The sequence below is a fragment of the Megascapheus bottae genome, chromosome 30 (genome assembly GCF_031878675.1).
Source record: "Megascapheus bottae isolate mThoBot1 chromosome 30, mThoBot2.hap1, whole genome shotgun sequence".
Taxonomy (NCBI): Eukaryota; Metazoa; Chordata; class Mammalia; order Rodentia; family Geomyidae; genus Megascapheus; species Megascapheus bottae.
The window spans coordinates 12,800,830-12,820,553 of record NC_143538.1 but is presented as its reverse complement, the minus strand read 5'-3'; the positions used below and the strand labels follow the sequence as shown (position 1 = coordinate 12,820,553).

Here is a 19,724-nt window from a genome sequence, read left to right as displayed (position 1 = left end):
CGGGCGGCCGCGTCCCCCGGCAGGCCGGGAGCGGGGCGGCGGCCGGGCGTCGGGTTCGAGTCCGGGCGCCGGCGCTGGGCCCCGCCGCGCCGAGTTGGCAAACTTGGGGCCTCGCCGGGAGCTCGCCCAAGGTCACCGGGCGCGATCGGCGCCCCGGACCCCGGCGGCCCCCGACCCCGGCCCGAGCCGCCCGTCTCCCTCCCGCAGGGCGGCGCCCGCGCGGCCGGCATGCGCGGACCCGGCGAGCCCCGCGGCCGGACCCGACTGCCCGCGAGCCCCTGAGCGCGTGGACGCAGCCAAGCTGGAGCCCAAGGCCGGGGGTCCCGGCGCCCCGCGGGCGGCTCCCTGCACCCACCATGCGCCGCCTGCTCCGGAAGAGGGTGGCGGGCACCCGCGGCGCGCCCGGGCCGGCGCCGGCCGCGAGACGCTGGGCCTCCGGCCCCGGCCCCCGCGCAGGGCCGCGGCCGCCGCCGCCGGCCCCGGGTCCCGGGCAGGCGCGGCGCAGCCCGCTGCACATCCAGATGCTGTCGCGGGGGCTGCGCGAGCAGATCTTCGGGCCCGGCGAGGAGCCGGCCGACCCCGAGGCGGTGCGCCGCGGCGTGGAGCACCTGCGGCGGCACGGGCTCTGGGGCCAGCCCGCCGCGGCCCTGCCCGACGTGGAGCTGCGCCTGCCGCCGCTCTACGGGGCCGACCTGGACCAGCACTTCCGCCGGCTGGCCCAGAAGCAGAGCCTGCCCTACCTGGAGGCGGCCAGCGCCCTGCTGCGGGCCCGGCCGCCCCCCCGGCCCTCGCGCTGGGCCTGGGCGCAGGGCTGGACCCGGTACGGGCCCGGGGGGGAGGCCGAACCCGTGGCCATCCCCGAGGAGCGGGCCCTGGTGTTCGACGTGGAGGTCTGCTTGGCAGAGGGAACCTGCCCCACGCTGGCGGTGGCCACATCCCCCTCGGCCTGGTGAGTAGGCCGCGCGCTCCGGCTCCGGGCCATCCCAGGGCTGTGTGTCTGGGAGGCTTGGCAGGCAGCGTCCGGGGCTCACCCCGTGGCGGCGGGAGCGCAGTGAAAGGACGCGTGACAGGGCGAACCCCGCTGTCTGCTGGGGGGAGACGCCAGTGGGAGAAGACGGGTCCATTCTTTTAGGTGCCCTGGGGTGGAATTGCCCTCGGTCCCCCGTAAAACATGGTCCCCCAAATTCGCCACACCTGTGGATGTGGCAGTGCCCTCCGCCGCCCCAAGCTGCTGGCTCAGACGCTCTTTTTAAATTACTCCTTCCTTCCTTCCCCTTCATCCTGGGATTAAAATATGACTTAAAAAGCTTAATGCTTCCAGGCAGGGCCAGCATACACGTTGGCACCGGGGTATTGCATAGCCTGCCTGGCGGCAGACGCCGCCGCTGGGGCCTGGGCTCCTGCCCAGGCTGGTGTGTATGGTGCTTCACGGCCTGCCACGGGGAGGCATCCGACTGGCCCAGATCAGAGGTGGGGTCCGGGGGAGCCCTGGCCAGCTCTGGCCTCTCAGGCGATCAGTCAGGTCTGCAGGCCACAGGGAAGGCCCGCGTTCCAGTCTGTCTGAAACTCCCCTGGGCTGTGGGTCTGTGGCTTCTGTGTTGACCCCATCTGTGCCCTGAGGCCTCCCGAGCCCCTCCTGCTGAGCTGAGTGTTTAAGGAGTTTTCAGCCTGAGTCCAGGTTGTTGTTGTTGGGGTGTGGGCTACTGTCCCCAGGTTTGAAGCTAGCGCATTCCAGCACTGAGGAACTCCCTAGAGGGAGCAGGAGCTGTGGACAGCTGTGCCCCGCACACGTGGCCTTGTCACTCACTCTGATGCCCCGTGGGCCTCGGCCCTTCGGAACAGCGTGTGGCACGTAGGCCAGCCACATCACTGGGGGTTTCCTGTGTCAGTGCCAGGCTGCGTTCCTCTGTCCTCCACCCCGCCAGCACCTGTGCATCCATCCTGTCACTCTGGCCGCTCCTGCAATCTCAGGTGGCTCCTGTTGGGGACGTGGTCAGCTCTGTCCAGTAGAGCCTTGGCACTGCCAGGCGATTGGCTCTGTCCACACATGGCCCTTGCATGCACTCCACTGGTCACTGCTTTAGGTTCTCTGCCCCTCGGCGTCCAGCTCAACATGGGCTGTCTGCTCAGAGCCAGACAGTGAGTGTGGCCTAACGGGGAGCCCAGCCCAGCCCAGCCCAGCCCAGCATGTACCCCGATGACCCAGGCCCAACTCCAGCCCCCCGGCTGCATCACCGCCACAGAGCTGGACTCCGCTGTCCCTGGGAGTTAAACCTTGTGGCCCCATCCCCCTGCCCGCCCCGGCCTTCAGCGAGGCCCTCTGTCACCCCCTGGCTCGCCTGTCTAGGTATTCCTGGTGCAGCCGGCGGCTGGTGGAAGAGCGCTACTCCTGGACCAACCAGCTGTCGCCGGCTGACCTCATCCCCCTGGAGGCCCCTGCCGCTGCTGGTGGCGCTGCCCGCAGGGAGGGCCCGGGGCAGTTAGTGGTGGGCCACAACGTTTGCTTTGACCGAGCCCACATCAGGGAGCAGTACCTGATCCAGGTGAGCCAGCTGCTGCCCCCTGCAGCACCCATGTGGACCCTGCCCACAGCCGCTCTGTCCCCAGAGCTAGGCCTGATGACCCCTGGGTCTGGCACCCTCCGTGTCCTCCGTAAGGAGACTTGGGGCTTCAGCAGGGCAGAGGGAGGTGGGAGCTGAGCCCGCCGCCAGGCTGGGATAGACCTAGAGCAGACCCTGCAGTGAGGCACCGGTCCTCAGGCTGCCCACCCCTCACCCCCAGGGCTCACGCCTGCGCTTTCTGGACACCATGAGCCTGCACATGGCCATCTCAGGGCTCAGCAGCCACCAGCGCAGCCTGTGGATGGCGGCAAAGCGCGGCAGGCACAGCACTCAGACGCCCGCGCAGCGAGGCGGGAAGGCTCCACGCCAGGCCAACGGCCCAGCGGTGAGAGGCCCGGACCCTGGGCCAGCCCCTGCCCGTCCGCCCGCCACCCACTGACCTGCGGCCCTCCTTTGGCCCCAGATTTCCTCCTGGGACTGGCTGGACCTGAGCAGTGCCAACAACCTGGCTGACGTGCACAGCCTGTATGTCGGGGGGCCACCCCTCGAGAAGGAGCCCCGGGAGCTGTTTGTGAAAGGCAGCATGAAGGACATCCGGCAGAACTTCCAGGCAGGTGTCATAGAGGCGCTCTAGGGAGGCCCTTGGTGGCGGGGCATGGCCGCCCACCCAGCGCCTTCCTGTCACCTTCTGCCAGGAACTGATGGAGTACTGTGCCCGGGACGTGTGGGCCACCCACGAGGTTTTCCAGCAGCAGCTGCCACTCTTCCTGGAGAGGTGAGGGGGCCTGAATCCAGGCTTGGGTCCTGGGGCCCACAGTGGCCAGAGGCAGGCTCGGGTGGCAGTGGGGCTGGTCCTGGGTGCCTGCCTATCGCCAGTGGTGTGGCCGGTAGAGACCGGGTCCTCGGGCCCGTGACTCAGTTCCTCAAACACGCACGGAAGCACGTGCTGGGATGAGTGGTGGGGACACCACTCAGTGACACTCACTCTTCCCTTTGTCACCCTGAGAATGGGATGTGACCCCGTGCTGCAGATAGAAGAACTGGGGTGGGGGTGTGGCTGGTGCAGGCCAGGCCCTGTCTGATGTGGGTGCCGGGCTGTGGGGCTGTTGGAGTCGAGTTTGCCTCCTGCGCTCCTTTGTGGCAGTCCTGCTGTTTGTCCCCCAGGTGTCCCCATCCAGTGACGCTGGCTGGCATGCTGGAGATGAGCGTCTCGTACCTGCCTGTCAACCAGAACTGGGAGCGGTACCTGGCGGAGGCGCAGAGCACCTACGAGGAGCTGCAGCGGGAGATGAAGAAGTCGCTCATGGACTTGGCCGACGATGCCTGCCAGCTGCTCTCTGGGGAGAGGTAGCCGGGCCCCGGGCGGGCACTGGAGCCTGGGCCTTGGCCGGACTGAGGCTTAGCCTCAGCCCATCCTGGTGGCCTGCAGGTACAAAGAAGACCCCTGGCTGTGGGACCTTGAGTGGGACCTGCAAGAGTTTAGGCAGAAGAAGACGAGGAAGGTGAAGAAGGAGCAGCCCTCAGCCGGCAGGTCCCCTGCGGAGGCGGCGGGGGCCCCCGGGTGTCCCCCGGGTCAGGAAGGTGAGGACGGGGAGGAAGGCGCGGGCGGGGGGGGTCTTCCTCGGGCCATGCTCGTGGTAAGATGGCCCCCTCCACGCAGACCCCGGCCCCCCCAGCGAGGAGGAGGCGGCACAGCGTGACGTCGCCGTCCGCGCCTGTTTGCAGCAGCTGAAGGCCACCGCCGACCTCCTCCCCAAGCGGACCCAGCACCTCCCTGGACACCCTGGGTGAGGACGCCCCGTCCAGCGGCCACCCTCTCACCACGTGCTCGTGCTCACCTCCTGTGGCTTTCGGGAAGAGAGAGAAGTGAGCCCAGCGTCTGGGTCTCAGAGGCAGAGATGAGGAAAGGGCAGCCAGGGCTCAGCGGGGCGGTGTTGCCAGCCTGCCCCTGCTTTCCACCGGGGGAATCACGGGGAACCCCGTGTGTGGGGGGGTGGAGGGAGGGAAGGCCTGCCCTGCTCAGGGGCCTTGGAGCTGGGTGGTCTCGACAGCACTGGCTCTCTTGGGTGGCATAGGTGGTACCGCAAGCTCTGCCCCCGGCTGGACGACCCTGCGTGGGCCCCTGGCCCCAGCCTTCTCAGCCTGCAGATGCGCGTCACCCCAAAACTGATGGCACTCACCTGGGACGGCTTCCCACTGCACTACTCAGAGCGTCACGGCTGGGGCTACCTGGTGCCCGGGCGACGGGACAACCTGGGCAGTGAGCCGGCGGGCGCGGCCTGCCCCTACAGGTGAGGCGGGGGCTCAGGGCCTCCTCCCCACGGCTGAGGGAAGGCTCTAGGTTCTAGGCTGAACCCTTTCAAGTGCTTAGTTCCTTTGTTTCCCAAGCAGCCCTGTGAGAGGCTGCCTTCCTCGCTACTTTTGGGTTTCATTTTATATATGTATGTAATTCATATTGTAACCCTGGCCTCACATTGAGCCACAGCCCCCACCCATCCTTTCCTTTTCTAGTCTGGCTCTCCTGACCCAGACCCCCCAGTCCTCCGCCTCTGCCCTCCCGGGTAGCTAGATCATGTCTTTGCCACCCTGCCTCACCACTGGTGTTAAGTTTTGAGTTTTACTTAACCATTGGTGTTAGTGGAGTAAAACTCAGGATGAGCAAGTGCTCGGCCAGAGCTCCACCCCAGCCTGTGCCTGTAACTGAGAAAGGTCTGGAAAGCCAGTGGTCCAGAACGGCCCTGTGCACCTGGCTTCTCAGTGTTCTGCCTCTGGATCTCTGCTGTCAGACTGGGCCTTGAACCCCCAGCCTTCCACCAGCGCGTGCTGTCATTTGGGGTCTTCACTGTGTGTGCCCCGAGCTGAGCCCAGGACCAGAAGGGGGTTGTGGGGTGCTGCACAGCCTTGGTATCCAGAGCCCCTCTCTCCTGCCCAGAGCCATCGAGTCCCTGTATAAAAAGTACCGCGCCGCACAGGGGAAGCCACGGCTGGAGCCTGAGTCAGCGGGCCTGGCCCGGGACCTACCTCCCGACAGCAGCAATGCATGGCGAGCGGTGAGGCCTGCGCTCCCACGGGGCCCCGCACGTCCTGGGTGGGGGCTGGCCTGGGCAGGGTGGGTGCTTGGGGCCCTAGCTTCCTCCTCCCCCGCCCCCAGATGGAGGAGCTGGTCTGCCTGGACGTGGAGGAGGCGGAGGAGAGCGTGGGGGCTTGGGAGCCGGGGCAGCCCCCCGCTCTGGTGAGTAGCAGGAGCCTCTTCTCTGCCTGGCTCTGCCCCAGATTCTCAGGTCTCGGGGTGGGTGGTGGCTCTCAGTCCTGCAGGTGGGGCCTGTGACCTCACGGCTCCCATCGCCCGGGGCCCCCCAGCTGGCCTGCACCGGGTTCCAGGCCGGTTTCTGCCCCTGCCCTGACCCTTGCTGACCACAGTCGCGGGAGTAGGGCCTGACCTGGGTGTGTGGCCCCACAGCCTGCGGCCGGTGGCCCCACAGCCAGCCAGCCCTCCTTCCACCATGGCTATGGCCCTTACAATGACATGGACATCCCCGGCTGCTGGTTCTTCAAGCTCCCTCACAAGGTAAGCGAGTGGGCGCTGCCAGCCCCCCCTCCCCCCAGCACGGCAGTGAAAGTGGATAGTGCGGTTGAAGCGACAAATTCATGTGACACTGGGTGTGTGGAGCCCCCCTGTCCACCCAGCTGGCTTCAGATGGCGCGGGGGAGGCCCTTGCTGCCGAGGGGAACAGCCTGGCGCCATGTTGCTTCTCCAGCTGGCAGCCCCTCTGCCTCCTGTGTCCCCTAGGACGGGAACAGCTATAATGTGGGCAGCCCCTTCGCCAAGGACTTCCTGCCCAAGATGGAGGACGGCACCCTGCAGGCCGGCCCAGGCAGGGCCAGCGGGCCCCGAGCCCTGGAGATCAACAGAATGATTTCTTTCTGGAGGAATGCCCACAAGCGGATCAGGTGGGTGGTGTGGACGGGCAGAGCTCGGCCACCTGAGCTCGTTCCCCTCTCCGCGGACCCGCAGAAAACCTGGCTGTCCTGTGAGGCCTGGCCACAGTCTCCTCCTGGCTTCCCCCCTGCTCATCGCAGGACCCAGACAGCTCTGGGAGATGGCTGGAGGACTGGATGCCCAGTGGTGCCTCGGGCAGGTCAGCGGCTGCGTGGAGGGCTGACCGCCTCCTGGGCAGCCTGCTCTCTTGACTGCTGCAGTGGAGCCGAGCTTTGTGTTGGGCTGCCCTGAGTCATTGGCAGCAAGGGGTACAGGGCTGGCCTGGTGGGGTTGGTGGAGCTGAGCCTCCGTTTGTGTCCCCAGCTCCCAGATGGTGGTGTGGCTGCCTCGGTCGGCTCTGCCCCGGGCTGTGACCAGGTATGTGGCCCGCAGGGCGCTCAAGGGAGATCAGAGATGGGGGGAGGGGTCTGGGGCCAACGCGGTTGCTGACCCTCCCCCCTGCCCCCTCCCAGGCACCCGGCCTACGACGAAGAAGGCCGCTACGGGGCCATCCTGCCCCAGCTGGTGACCGCTGGCACCATCACCCGCCGGGCTGTGGAGCCCACTTGGCTCACCGCCAGCAATGCCCATGTACGTGTGGTCTGCAGGTCTGGTCCCCGGGCCTTGGCCTAGCCAGGAGTGTGGACAGGAGGGCCGGGCTCTAGCAGTCTGGCCCCTGGCCACGCAAGGAAGACATGGCGCCCAGTGCTGGTGGGGCTTAGGTGAAGCCAGTCCCCTGCCCCCGTCTCCAGGCTGTGCGGCTGGGGCAGGGCTGGAGAGGCCTGACCGTCCTCTCCCCGCAGCCTGACCGCGTGGGCAGCGAGTTGAAAGCCATGGTGCAGGCCCCGCCGGGCTACGTCCTCGTGGGTGCGGACGTGGACTCACAGGAGCTGTGGATCGCTGCGGTCCTCGGAGATGCCCACTTCGCTGGCATGCACGGTGGGCAGGGGCAGGGGCAGGGGCGCGGGCGCCCCACGGGACCCTGGTAGACGTCGCTGAGCCCCCAGCCTCCTCCCTCGTCTTCCAGGCTGCACGGCCTTTGGGTGGATGACCCTGCAGGGCAGGAAGAGCCTGGGCACCGATCTGCACAGCCAGACAGCCGCCACTGTGGGCATCAGCCGGGAGCACGCCAAGGTCTTCAACTACGGCCGCATCTACGGGGCTGGGCAGCCGTTTGCCGAGCGCCTGCTCATGCAGTTCAACCACCGGCTCACAAAGCAGGAGGCCGCCCAGAAGGCCCGGCACATGTACGCCGTCACCAAGGGCCTCCGCCGGTAAGGCCAGGCCTGTGGGGCCCGCCGAAGACCCAGGGGAGGCCTGGGATGGCGTCTGCATGCATGCCCAGCAGGCACCGCTGCCACAGGGGGGGCATCCCTGGCTGGAGCTGCCTCAGTGGTGACTGTGATGCCACCTCCAGGTACCGCCTGTCAGACGAGGGCGAGTGGCTGGTCAGACAGCTGGACCTCTCCGTGGACAGGACCGAGGATGGCTGGATTTCCTTGCAGGATCTGCGGAAGATCCAGAGAGAAGCCTCGAGGAAGTGAGCCTCTTCCTCTGGAGGCAGGGTGGGTGCGGGGCCAAGCGCTGAGGCGCCTGCTCAGGGCCGGGTGCTGAGATGGCCCACCTGCCTGGTGTCCAGGTCACGCCGGAAGCGGTGGGAGGTGGTCACCCAGCGGGCGTGGATGGGGGGCACCGAGTCAGAAATGTTCAACAAGCTGGAGGGCATCGCCATGTCCGACAGGCCACAGACCCCCGTGCTCGGCTGCCGCATCAGCCGGGCCCTGGAGCCTTCGGCCGTCCAGGGAGAGGTAAGGGGCCCCCCGGGACGGGGGTGGGGACAGGAGGAGGCCAGCCTCCTGATTGCCCCGCCCCCTAGTTCATGACCAGCCGTGTGAACTGGGTGGTGCAGAGCTCCGCCGTGGACTACCTGCACCTCATGCTGGTGGCCATGAAGTGGCTGCTGGAGGAGTTTGACATCGACGGGCGCTTCTGCATCAGCATCCACGACGAGGTCCGCTACCTGGTGCGCGAGGACGACCGCTACCGCGCCGCGCTGGCCCTGCAGATCACCAACCTCCTGACCAGGTACATGCAGATCTCCTCGGGTCTGGGACAGAACCCTCGGCACCACACCAGGGCTCCCCCTCCGACTCCCACCCGGCGGGCGTGCGCTGGGCTGAGCCAGGCCGTCTCTGCAGGTGCATGTTTTCCTACAAGCTGGGTCTGAAGGACCTACCCCAGTCAGTGGCCTTCTTCAGTGCCGTGGACATCGACCAGTGCCTCAGAAAGGAAGTCACCATGGACTGCAAAACTCCCTCCAACCCAACGGGGATGGAGAGGAGATATGGGGTTCCCCCAGGTAAGAGCACCCTCGCCTGTTTTTGCAGAGCCTGAGCCGGCCGCAGACTTGGGGTCCTACTCTGCCGGTCTAGCCTGTTGGTGGCGAAGTGCCTTATCAGTGTGGTGTGAATGAAGATGACATGGGACATCCAGCTGTCCTAGGGTTTATTGTTCAGGTCAAAGTGCATTCTTAGGTGCAAAGAAGCTTGTGCAAAAGAGCCGGCACGCCAACCAGAGTCCGTACTTCTCCAGATTGGACCCAGACCTGAGCCTCTTGGCACTTCCCAGGGAGGCAGCCTAACCACTTTGCACTGTCTTTCAGGTGAAGCACTGGACATTTACCAGATAATTGAACTCACCAAAGGCTCCCTGGAAAAACAAAGCCAGCAGGACCCTGGCTCTGCACAGAGACTCTGAATTTGCTCCTGTGGAGCTTTTGTGGGGCCACGCAGGTCCCAAACCCAGACTGTCACCTGTGCTTTTGCAAAAGTGGAGTCTGCAGCCTGCAGGGCCTGCTAACAAAGGCACAGTAGGGCCACTGGCAGCTGACACAAGGGGCTCTGTGGGGTTGGAGGGATCCTGGCAGAAGCCCCAAAGTTCACATGAACTCAGGCGTTGCATTTTTTTCTCTTCTTCTTGGCTGGTTCTTCATCCTGTCCCCTGTGCTCTGGTGCTGGGGCCTACAGGGGAGAGGGTGGCTGAGGTGAGCTGCCCTGTGGCAGTGGAAATAAAGAGAAAAAACCCTGACCCGTGTCCATCTTCTTCACTCTGGACCCGGCCATCGAGGCCCCTTGTGAAATGGCGGGAGTGGGAGTGTGTCGTGTGTGGATGTAGTGGTGTCACAACTGCTAACACCACAACGACTTTTGATCCTGTTCTACCACTGACCCCTTATCCTTATGGTCAGACTCCCCCTGGCTGGCAGGGCCCTCCCCAAGGAACGAGCTTCTGCCTGCCCGCATCCTGTGTTCGGAGGACGTGGGAGACCCCTCTGCAGGACGCTCATCTTATCCACAGTCCCTCTGTCCACCACCACCGAGCCCTTCTCTGCGGGCTGCTTCCAGGTGTGCGTGTGCACTGACCTCTTCGCCTCTGTCCTCTGCATCCTCTCGGAGAACCGCGTCCAGGATATCGCCCTTGATCTTGAAGTCCCGGGAGGTGCTGAGTTTCATGTGCTGCATGAGGTTCACCTGCGGGAAGGGGCAAGTGACCCTCTGCACCCCCCCACCCCATTCCCCCACTCGTACCCCATGGGCTTCAGATGAGGAAGCCGTGGGGATTGGAGGCCACGGTGCCCTCACTGTGGCCGGCCACGGCCCTTCTGCAGAGCAGGGCAGCCCTGTCTGTGAAAAGTGGTTTACCTTGGTCTTCTTAGAAAGGTGGATGAGGAATTTCTCATACTGCTCGATGGCGAAGACGAGGTTAGGGATGGGCTTGGTTTCCCGAAGAACTTTGGCCTACAGAGAAGAGACGCTGGGTCTACGTTGTGTTTCTGCAACGTCTCCCTGAGCCAAATGCCATTTTACTTCTACGCCACTGGTCCAAGACTCAGCCGTTGCAATGACCCCGACACGGATGGATCACACTTCATTCTAAAACTCCACAGTGGTGCCCATGGACTGGCCGAGGACAAGGCCCTTTGCAGAGACTCCAGTCTCCACCCCCCACCATGCGACTTCACGCCAGAGCCTGACACTTGCACTTTCTAGCGGGCACACAGGGTTTGTCTTCCCTCAGGTGGGTTGTTTGAATTGTAAGCGGCCCCGAGGACACGGTGGCTTCACTGCGTCTGTACTCGTGTTCCCAGCACGTTCCCCGACAGCTTCACCACGTCCAGCATTTCCTCTTAGAAGTGGCGTGGCCCGTCCTGCCCCTCGTTCCCGGATGCCCCGACCATAGCACCAGTCAGCACAGGGGCAGGCGTACCATGGCAGCAGTCTTCTCTTTCTTCTCGTCTGCGCACTTCCCGTCGCTACTGTGCTTATTCTGCAGGAACAGGGGTCCACCATCACCCTTCAAGGCTCTCGTGGCCTGGGGCCCGCAGGGAGCGGAAGGCTGCCAGGCCAGGGCAGGACCACTGCCAGGCGCTGGCCCTTGGGCCTGATGGTCAAGAGGGCTGAGGAGGACCCCCAGTCCTGGCATGCTCCAGCCCTAGGCCATCTGCTAGTGTGTCCTACACCCGTCCGCCCAAAGGCGCTGCTGGCCTGGAGTTCAGGCGCCTGGGAACAAACCATGGCCGAGCCCAGGGCAGCTCCTTCCCCCCAGCTCCAGAAGCAAGCATGTGGCATGCTCCCTTCTCAACCGAGACGGGCAGGGGGGAAGCTTGTTACACGCCTGTGTGGAAAGGCACACGAAACCTCCTCCTGCACTCAGTCAACTTAGGTAAATAGAAATTATATTGGAAACCCAAGACAAACCATAAAAACGGTCTCCTTACTGTGAAAGCAGGTCACCCAGCAGCCAAGCCCGCGACCCTGGCTAGGGAGGCAAGGAGGGAACTTGCCCCACCCTCAGCCCCAGGGGTCCTGAGATGCCTGGCCCGAAGCCGCCTCTGCTCACTCACCTGCACATAAGAGATCAAGGTGTAGCACAGCGGGGTCAGGTGCGAGCCGGACAGCTTCACCTACAGCACAGGAGAGGCGCTGGTGAGCCAGGAGCCCCGCCCCGCACAGGACACACACTGGGCGTGAGAGCCCCCCACTCCTGGCCGCATCGCGCGACTCACCAGCTTTTCCATAATCCTGGGGATGCCCCCGGAGCTCCGGCACACCTGGAGATGCTAAGGACAAGAGAGTCCCAGCCTTAGCAGACATGGAAGGAACCAGAGACCACTGCGGCCGGGGCCGCTGTGCAGAGAGGGATGGAGACAGAAGGCCCCGCCCACTGCATGTAAGGCTTCCGGTAATGGGCAAGGAAGGGCTTTGTTTCTGACTAGCTCAGCACATTGCTTTAAAAGCCCTTCAGCCAGGGGCTGGGAGTGTGCCCCTGGTGGTACGCACAGAAAAAGCCAAAAGGGGTGCTGTGGCTCCAAGGGTAGAGCACTAGCTTTGAGAAAGCCCAAGGACCGCGCTCAGGACCTAAGTTCAAGCCTCAGGACTGGCACCAAAAAAAAGTCCTCCAGCCAGGCCTGTCACTGTAGGTACTCAGGAGGCTGACAGCTGGGGACTGCGGGCCAAAGCCAGCTAAGACAGGAAAGTCTGCAGCTCTTATCTCTGACTAACCCCTAAAAAGACATAAGTGGAGCTGTGGTTCAAGTGGAAGAGCACCAGCCTTGTGCAAAAAAGCTCAAGTCTGGCAACCAGGCCCTGAACTGAAGCCCTGGCACTGGCATACAGGTGCACGGGCACACACCCAGGTTCCTCAGGGTGAGACACCTTGAGTGTACAAACACCAATGGACTCTGCTCCTTATCTTTTAAATGCCAGTGAGAGGAAAAGGGGCCGCAGCGAGCTGCATCGTCTACGGCGGCCACATGGCCGTCCGGTGGTCTGCGGGGCGGTCTTCAGTTGTACATGAATGACTGTGGACTTGCTAAGATTCACACTCCTGAACTCCCACTGCCGTCGGGGTTAGAGTGGCCGCTTCTCCCTGGCCTGCGGCATCCTTGCCACCTGTGAGCCAACTGCACGGAGCCCTGGTGTGCACGGATGTGGGCAGGGGCCTCCGGGACTCACGTATCGGACGAGGGCGGTGAGTGTGGTGTACATTTTGCACAGGCCCTTCAGCAGGGTGTCCACGCAGCTGCCCGAGGGCAGGGCCGTCTGTGCCAGCTCATGGAAGCACGTGAGCAGCGTCCCCAGCTGCATGACGATGCCTTTGGCAGCGGCGGAATTCTGCGCAACTGCTTGCGAAGAGACTTCCTCTGAAGAGAAAGGAAACTCACAGGTCAGCCAGCTTTCTCCTCAAGGAAAACAGCGCGAGCACTCATCACCCGTCAATCACCCGTCAGTGCTGCGCCTCAGGCACGTGGCCTCTCTTCCGCCATTAGCCAGAAATCTTTGTAAACACCCACTGCCACTGTGCCCGTGAGATGCTGCCTGTGCCAGGGCTCGGGCAGGGAAGGAGACGGCGGGAAACAACTCTAACCCCGAGACCAGAGAGTCGCTGGGGGAGCTGCCTGGTGGTTGTATAATGTCTGCGGCCGGGTGGAGTGAGCACTCTTCTCAGGGTCCTGTGGTTACTGGACTTTCTTGGGTTTCCTCTCCACGGATGGCTCCATGCTGGCAGTGTGAGAACACTGAGACGCAGGCATGACGCTGGGCCCTCGCCTCCCCTCCACCACAGGCAAACGCTGTTTGCCTCCCTTACTCTCCCATGCTTTGGGGGACACCCCAGGCTTGGACGTTCATTGTCCCTGGGGCAGACAGGCTGCTGCGCTCCTTCCCTCCTTGCCTCCCTCCACACAGCCTGGCGTACAGGCTGCTGTGCTCCCTTCTGTATATCACAGGCATACAAGAGGGGGAGGAGGTGAAAGCCCAAGGCACAGACAACATACCTAATAAAACAGAACCCCCACCCCAGTCTCGAGCAAGCCGTGGCCGTCTAGGAGAAGAACCTCTCCAGAGACCCGGGAGATAAAATGTCAAGCACACAGAGCGAGGGAATGCAGAAGGTGCAAGGCAGAAGCTAGTGCAGCCTCGGTCGGTGAAAATCAGTATGGAGGAGCCTCAGAAAAACAAAGTCACAAAACCCCAGAACCTCCAGTTATCCAGCCACACCACTTGTGAGTACACATCTCCAAGACGGGACAGCCGCAGCCTTGAGTTTACTGGAGCTCTGCCCACAGTCCCCAGCTGTGGACTCTGCCTAGTGCTATGGAAGGACGGATGGGTAAGGGAAATGCGGCTGCACACACTGGAGTTCCGCTCAGCTACTCCACACCAAGGCCCTTCATCCTCGGCACAGCGGATGAGAGTAGAGCCCATCATTCAAAGGAATGAAGCCAGCTCCAGAGACGAACCAGGGGACCCACGCCTAAGACCGGTCAGGGAGGTGGAGGGGTGGGAAGGGGCTTGGGGAGGAGGAGGGCATGAAAGCAAAAGGGCCGAAGGTGACCTTGACCTGCGTGGCTCTGGTGCATCGCCTCCCTCTCCACCAAGGCCAACAATAACAAACACCTGCAGGGAGCTCCGCCTTTCCCTGGATCCAGTGTACATTCTGCTTGCCTTCCTCTTGGCACCACTCCTCACTCCCAGCGGAAGCAGCACTTACCTGACAGGGCTTCCTGGCTTGCTAGTCCTTTAAGGTTGGTGATCAACCAGTCCACTTCTTCCAGGACCTTCTCAGCCTGACTCAGGACCAGTAACTGTAAAGGGAAAGAAGGTGGCGTGGCTTCCAACACGCAGCCTCTGTGACAGCAGTCATAGCTTCCCAGCAAGCATGGGCTCGGGGCAGAAGCCACCATGATGACATCACAGGAGCAGAGCGGCAGGGAGGACGGGGTCAGCACTCACACATGCAGTGGGGGCAGCTGTCTTCAAGTTCACCATTGCAAAGTGGTCGCTTTTCTCCACCTCGCAGTCCTGAGGAGGGAATGGAAAACCTCATTGCACAGGGGATTCCGAGTCCCGCCGACACGGACGAGGCCGGTGGTGGCTCCGGGTACCTCGTCTATGTCTCCCAGTTGCCCGTGGATGTCCTGGGACAAGTCCCGCAGCAGAGTGACGGGGCTCTTGTACAGTACGTGCAGACTGAAGAGCAGGTTCATCAAGCTCTTGCAGAACGAGGCGTCCTCTGGAGCAGGAAGGGGAGAGGGGGAGAGGGGAGGCTGCGCCTGACTCCCCGGCACAACATGACAACACCACCTTCCTGTCCAGACAAGTACCTCCACTGCCATGGTGCCCTCTAACTCACCCACCTGTCCCTCACTAGTTCTGGCCCTGGAGACCCTCCCCGCAAAGAAACCGCCACCACGGATGAGCTGATCTGACTCTGGATTTCATCTCCATGGGATCGCAATGCTGAGCCCTAGACACCACCCAGTTTCTGCTCCACTCTGCTGAGAGCAGCTGAGCTCTGTTTGGACCTATGAAAATAGTCCTGCAGGGGGGAGGGAAATGGGTACCAAGACATGTGAAAGGGTATCAATGGACGTGAATTAATGCACCTTCTATCTGGCAAATATCATGTAACCCTTTTACTAATTACAATAAAAAAATGCAAAAAAAAAAAAATAGTCCTGCAACAAACAGTCCTCCACAGACTTCTGCTCAAAGAATTGTTGGGTCGCAGGCCCAGGTTTGACTTTCGTAGCTTTTGTCAAGTTGGTTTCCAGGATGTTACACTAATTTACACCTCTACCAGCAGTGAATGAGGTTTCCCAAGCTAGCCCTCAGCTCATGAGCCTCCTGTCAGCATTCTAAACCCTGAGATTAGAGGCAAGCACCGCCACGCTCTGCTTATGGTCTCTTCAACACCTGACCTGGCACTAACACCTCTGCCACAAAGGCCACTCTGGTGAATGGAATGTCGTTCCTTCTCTAAAATTAATTCCATACACAGCCTTTAGGAAATGAAGAGGGCAAACTTACCCCTGCTGTTTTCCTTGCAAATCTTACACGTCCAGTTTAACATCTGCAGAAACTTGAGAGATCATTCAGATATTAGACAAGTCAGCAAATGACCTGCCAGAATGTGTGCCACCTGACAGTGCTGTGACTCAAAGTGATAATGGCACTAACAGAATAAAAGTCCAAAATTCTGTCTTATGAACACCACTCTCATCACACAGCAAATGAACTAATTCTTCCTGACACTGCTCTCCTCAGGGGCTCAAGCCCTAGGGTCTGTGTCTAGGACAGCCCCGCTCTGGTCCGTGTGGGTCTGCACTCCTTCCTGCCCCTGCCTGCATGCTCATGGACACAGGGTCTCAGCTCTCATGAACTCTCTCCAAGGTCGTGGCTTCTCACAGCGAGACGCAGACTGGCCATGAACACAGCTAACTGCGCAACTGTGCTGTGTTTAGGCTCCGCCAGCACTGACTGGTGCCCCGTGCACAGGAGGGCAGACGCGCCGGCAGGAACACAGCCCGTGTTCCTCGTGAACTGTGAGCTGGGGAGGGCCGTTACCTGAGGAGAGGACGGTTCCAGTAGCTTGGACAAGCTGGCAAGGACAGCAACCAGCAGCTGGGCTTCTTTGCTATTAAAATCCTCCTCTCCACTGCTGAGTAAGTTCAACAAAGACCTCTGAGAAGACAAACAGCAGCAGTCATGCGGGTCACACTCCACTTCTGGTGGCTCTCACTGCCATTCTGAGCAGCCGAGGCCTTCTGAGGTGCCCATATTTCACCAATCCAGCCCAAGCTGAGACAGCAATTTGTTCTACTTTGCCTCCCTATATCCCCACAACAGCTCCTGGTAGACTTTTTTGCTAAAGAAACCCCTGTAATAGTTTATCATGCCATGCTTTTGACAAGGGCTAAAAACCAGATTCTGTTGTCTGGTCTGAGCAGTCTGACAGAAGGAGCGCCTTGCAGGCCCTGGTGGGCACACAGCAGGTGAGATGCCCACCTGGAACTGTCGGATCTGGAAGGCTGCCCTCTGGGTGACGGGGACCTCTGCGCCATCCTCTTCATTATCTGTGACATCAAGGAATGAAGAAGAATTCTGTGAGATCCCCACCCCACCTTCAAGCAGCTAAAAACTGAAGTCAGAAAGGTTGGAAGAAGATTTGAATTATTTCTGAAACTAAATGATTTTTGTTTTTTGTGCCAGTTCTGGGGCCTGTCCCTTAGCTTCCTCTCAAGACCCTACCTCTTGAGCCACAGCTTACCTTCTGGGGGGTTAAATGGAGATGAAGTCTTACGGACTTTCCTGCCCAGGCAGGCTGGCTTTGAACTAGAATCTGAGATCCTGAGATCTCAGCCTTCTGAGTACCCACCATCACCCAGCTCCTCTGCAGAGCAACTTGTTATCTATTCCACAACTCCGCATCTTAAAATCCAGCCGAGAGCGCCCGTGCTCACCCAGGGCCCTGAGGAGCTGCTGCACCCTGGACTGGAAGAACTGGCCCACGGCGCAGAGGATCCGCTCCAGGCCCTCCAGACACATCAGCGAGATGCTTTTCCCCCGCTCCTTCTTCCCCGACTCCTCCACGGCCGTGGGGATGGAAGTGTATCTCCACAACAGGACCCTGCGGAGGGACAGGAAGGTGGGCAGCACCTCGAGAGCTGCAGCAACAGCAGATCCCCTCACAGAAGCACCACACACGAGCATTTCTTTCTAAGTAGAGTTGGGTTTTTTTTTTTTTTGCCAGTCCTGACCTTGAACTCATTCCTGGGCACTGTCCTTGGGCTTTCTTAAGGCTAACACTCTACCACTTGAGCCACAGCTCCACTTCCAGCTTTTTCTGTGGACGTGGTACTGAGGAACTGAACCCAAGGCTTGTGCACGGTAGGCACGCATTCTACCACTCGGCCATGCTCCTGGCCCTCCTTAGCCTTCTGAATCGCTTATCAGATGTGTGTGCGTTTTGGGTTTTGTCACTGTGCCACAATGCCGCCCTCCTTCCTCATGCTAGGCTGTGTTTTGGTGTAAGGTGAGTCTCAACTGCAGTGGTGCATTCAGCCCCCACTCCTGGCTTTCTGCTGGAGAAGACCAGGCCTGCAGGCCCTCCTGGCACAGGTGTGGGTGGGGAGGGTTACCGGGTGATGTCGCAGACGCTCTGGAAGGTCTTGCTGGGGTTGTGGCTGTCAGGGCCACCCACGTGCCCTGTCTCCTTCAGCTGCTGTGCCTTGCACAGAGCCACGCTCACGGCATAGCGCATGAACTCTGTGCTGGACCTGAGGACGGACAGGCTCTCCTCATGGCTTTGGGTGCTGTCCCTAGGGAGAGAGCAAGAGCCTCACCGGCTGCTCCCCAGGGAGAGAGAGCACACCTCCCCTGCAGCTGTCAGGCTCTTGGGGTGCAGAGCCCAGTGGACACCATGCTCCACAATCACTGCCACCACGGTTCCCTCCCCTCGGCCCTTACACTCGACAAAACCGAAGTCAGCCTCGGCCTTGAGGTTTCTTGGCTGTCCCTTTATTAATTCCACTTCTTCCTTGACTCTCTTTTAACCCACTGCTGGGTTCAAAGCATTCAAGTGGATTTTCCAGCATCTATGACTCGCTTTGAAAACCTGAGAGACTTGATTCCTACCCGCGACTTTCACTTTGAGGAATTTGAAAGCCTCCTCATGTGTTTCTCAGGGCTATAGGAAGTGCATCAAGGACTGCGAGCCAGTCCACCTGGGGTAGTACAGGTAAACCAGGAAGATGTTATTTTTCCTAAGCTGCTGCCTTTGTCTGGGGCAAGGGGATGTTTGAACCCAGGGCCTCACCCTGAAGCTTGCCCCCTGTGCCTTCAGTTGTTGCTGGTTTCTGCGGCAGTGTCTCACTAACTTCCCACTTGAGCCCCAAACCTGTGACCCTCTGTCTTTAGCTTCTGAGGAGTTGGAGCACACCACAGTGAGCTCTGACCTGTTTTTTCTATACCCTCAAGTAGAATCTTACCTGAAAAGTGCAGTGAGAAGATCCGACACAAATTTCATAGACAAAAAACTCTCATTTGTTTTGTTGGCCATTTTGCTTTTGCCTTTACTAGTTTTTTCATTAACGATGTCAGAAAGCTTCTTGTAACACATGAACAAGCTCAGAATCTCCTCAAACTTATTCTTACTGTGTAACAGGAGAAAGAGGCCGTCAAGAACACAAGTGAGCACATGCTGGGTCACCTTTCCACTCGGTAAATGTCCTGTGCATCTGTGAGTGGACGGGCCTTCCTCACAACAGCAGTCGCAGACCACCCGCTGTAGCTTTTTCTTATTTACATGGTAAGGCAGAGCGGCAAAGTCCAATACTACCTCGAACACAAGTCCTCTACTAAAAATCAAGCGTACTTGAGTTTCCAGCTGAGACCTGACCTCCCCCCCCCGCCCCCCCCGCTACCCTCCTCCTCCTCCCTGGGGCTTCAACTCAGGGCCTGGGCATGGTCTCTACGAGCTTCTTTTGCTCAAGGCTAGCACTCTACCACTTGAGCCACAGCACCACTTCTGGCTTTTTCTGTGTGTGTGGTACTGAGGAATCAAACTCAGGGCTTCATGCAGCTAGACAAGCACTCTACCACTAGGCCACATTTCCAGCCCTCAGGCTTCCATTTGAAAACAATATGGACGCCTGCTAGAGGAACAATATAGGCCCGACTGGAATTCGAGCTGGTACTTTCTGGTGAAAAAACCTTATGCAGTGCCCTCTGGCTAGAGACCACATAAGGCACGCTGTAGAGTGTGGGGCCTAGGCTACTCCTACGTGCACTACCCACGGTCTTACCTGAAGTTGCTCACGTAGAAGTTATATTCTATCAGAACCTCGCAGACACCCATCACTAGGTGTGCGCACATGTGGTTCTTGATGCCCGTGTCTGTGCTCTGAGAAAAGTCCGCGGATTTATCCTGAAAGAAACGCGGTCAGAATCAGCAAGCTCTTCACTACCCACTCCTAGGCTTCCCCGCAGCCAGGCCCGGTGCTCACGAGTTCAAAGTCTTCGAGCTCACTCTTCACCATTCTACTGGTAATGGACCCTAGCATGTCGTCTAGCTCTTGGTAGACACCGTCTTCCTCCTCGTCTGCGTCTCCCCGTTGCAGGGGCAGCACTGCATTCTTGTACCAGGACAGACAGTGCTGAGTACAGCACAGCAGGTGGTCCTGCAGAAAGACAAGGAAATCAAGTCTGTAAAGGAGACACGTGTCCTTTTCCTCTCAATTTGCTTTGCACACCAAGTCTTTCGATTTCGTCCTGGCCAGCTTCAAACACAAACTTCTGACCTCTACTTCCCGAGTATGTGTGATTGCTGGTATGTACCACCCT

General features: G+C 60.6%; 2 protein-coding genes across 4 annotated transcripts in view; one reads left to right on the top strand and one right to left on the bottom strand.

Annotated features, from left to right (window-relative positions):
- The first annotated feature begins 282 nt into the window (after nt 1–282).
- On the top strand, nt 283–9,297 carry Polg (DNA polymerase gamma, catalytic subunit). The gene is made up of 22 exons (XM_090321544.1): nt 283–949; nt 2,348–2,543; nt 2,782–2,946; nt 3,025–3,171; nt 3,257–3,336; nt 3,726–3,908; nt 3,991–4,142; nt 4,222–4,348; nt 4,637–4,852; nt 5,494–5,611; nt 5,713–5,793; nt 6,022–6,129; nt 6,352–6,512; nt 6,865–6,918; nt 7,014–7,131; nt 7,344–7,479; nt 7,568–7,814; nt 7,958–8,080; nt 8,180–8,348; nt 8,417–8,625; nt 8,739–8,899; nt 9,203–9,297. The coding sequence occupies exons 1-22, from the start codon at nt 357–359 to the stop codon at nt 9,295–9,297; spliced, it is 3,639 nt and encodes a 1,212-aa protein (XP_090177670.1). The 5' UTR covers nt 283–356.
- Nucleotides 9,029–19,724, bottom strand: part of Fanci (FA complementation group I) — a 26,318-nt gene continuing 15,622 nt past the window's right edge. For 2 of the 3 annotated variants that reach the window (XM_090321541.1, XM_090321542.1), the window contains exons 21-32: nt 19,388–19,561; nt 19,187–19,308; nt 18,371–18,535; nt 17,522–17,701; nt 16,844–17,010; nt 16,389–16,456; nt 15,948–16,064; nt 15,411–15,462; nt 14,486–14,613; nt 14,334–14,402; nt 14,092–14,185; nt 12,374–12,742 (exon numbers count right to left, since the gene is read on the bottom strand). In XM_090321541.1, the coding sequence (XP_090177667.1) occupies nt 12,450–12,742; nt 14,092–14,185; nt 14,334–14,402; nt 14,486–14,613; nt 15,411–15,462; nt 15,948–16,064; nt 16,389–16,456; nt 16,844–17,010; nt 17,522–17,701; nt 18,371–18,535; nt 19,187–19,308; nt 19,388–19,561 (1,629 nt within the window). In that variant the 3' untranslated portion in view covers nt 12,374–12,449. Of the gene's footprint in view, nt 9,561–9,962; nt 10,071–10,241; nt 10,338–10,806; nt 10,867–11,443; nt 11,504–11,605; nt 11,660–12,373; nt 12,743–14,091; nt 14,186–14,333; nt 14,403–14,485; nt 14,614–15,410; nt 15,463–15,947; nt 16,065–16,388; nt 16,457–16,843; nt 17,011–17,521; nt 17,702–18,370; nt 18,536–19,186; nt 19,309–19,387; nt 19,562–19,724 lie in introns of those variants that run through there. The other variant, XM_090321543.1, reaches the window with a different exon arrangement.

What these genes read in the sequence shown, in the direction of transcription:
- Polg (XM_090321544.1), top strand. Translation starts at nt 357, where the DNA reads ATGCGCCGCCTGCTCCGGAAGAGGGTGGCGGGCACCCGCGGCGCGCCC. An exon ending in GCCACATCCCCCTCGGCCTG is followed by an intron (nt 950 to 2,347) that starts GTGAGTAGGCCG and finishes TCGCCTGTCTAG; the next exon opens with GTATTCCTGGTGCAGCCGGC. An exon ending in GTGTCCCCCGGGTCAGGAAG is followed by an intron (nt 4,143 to 4,221) that starts GTGAGGACGGGG and finishes CCCTCCACGCAG; the next exon opens with ACCCCGGCCCCCCCAGCGAG.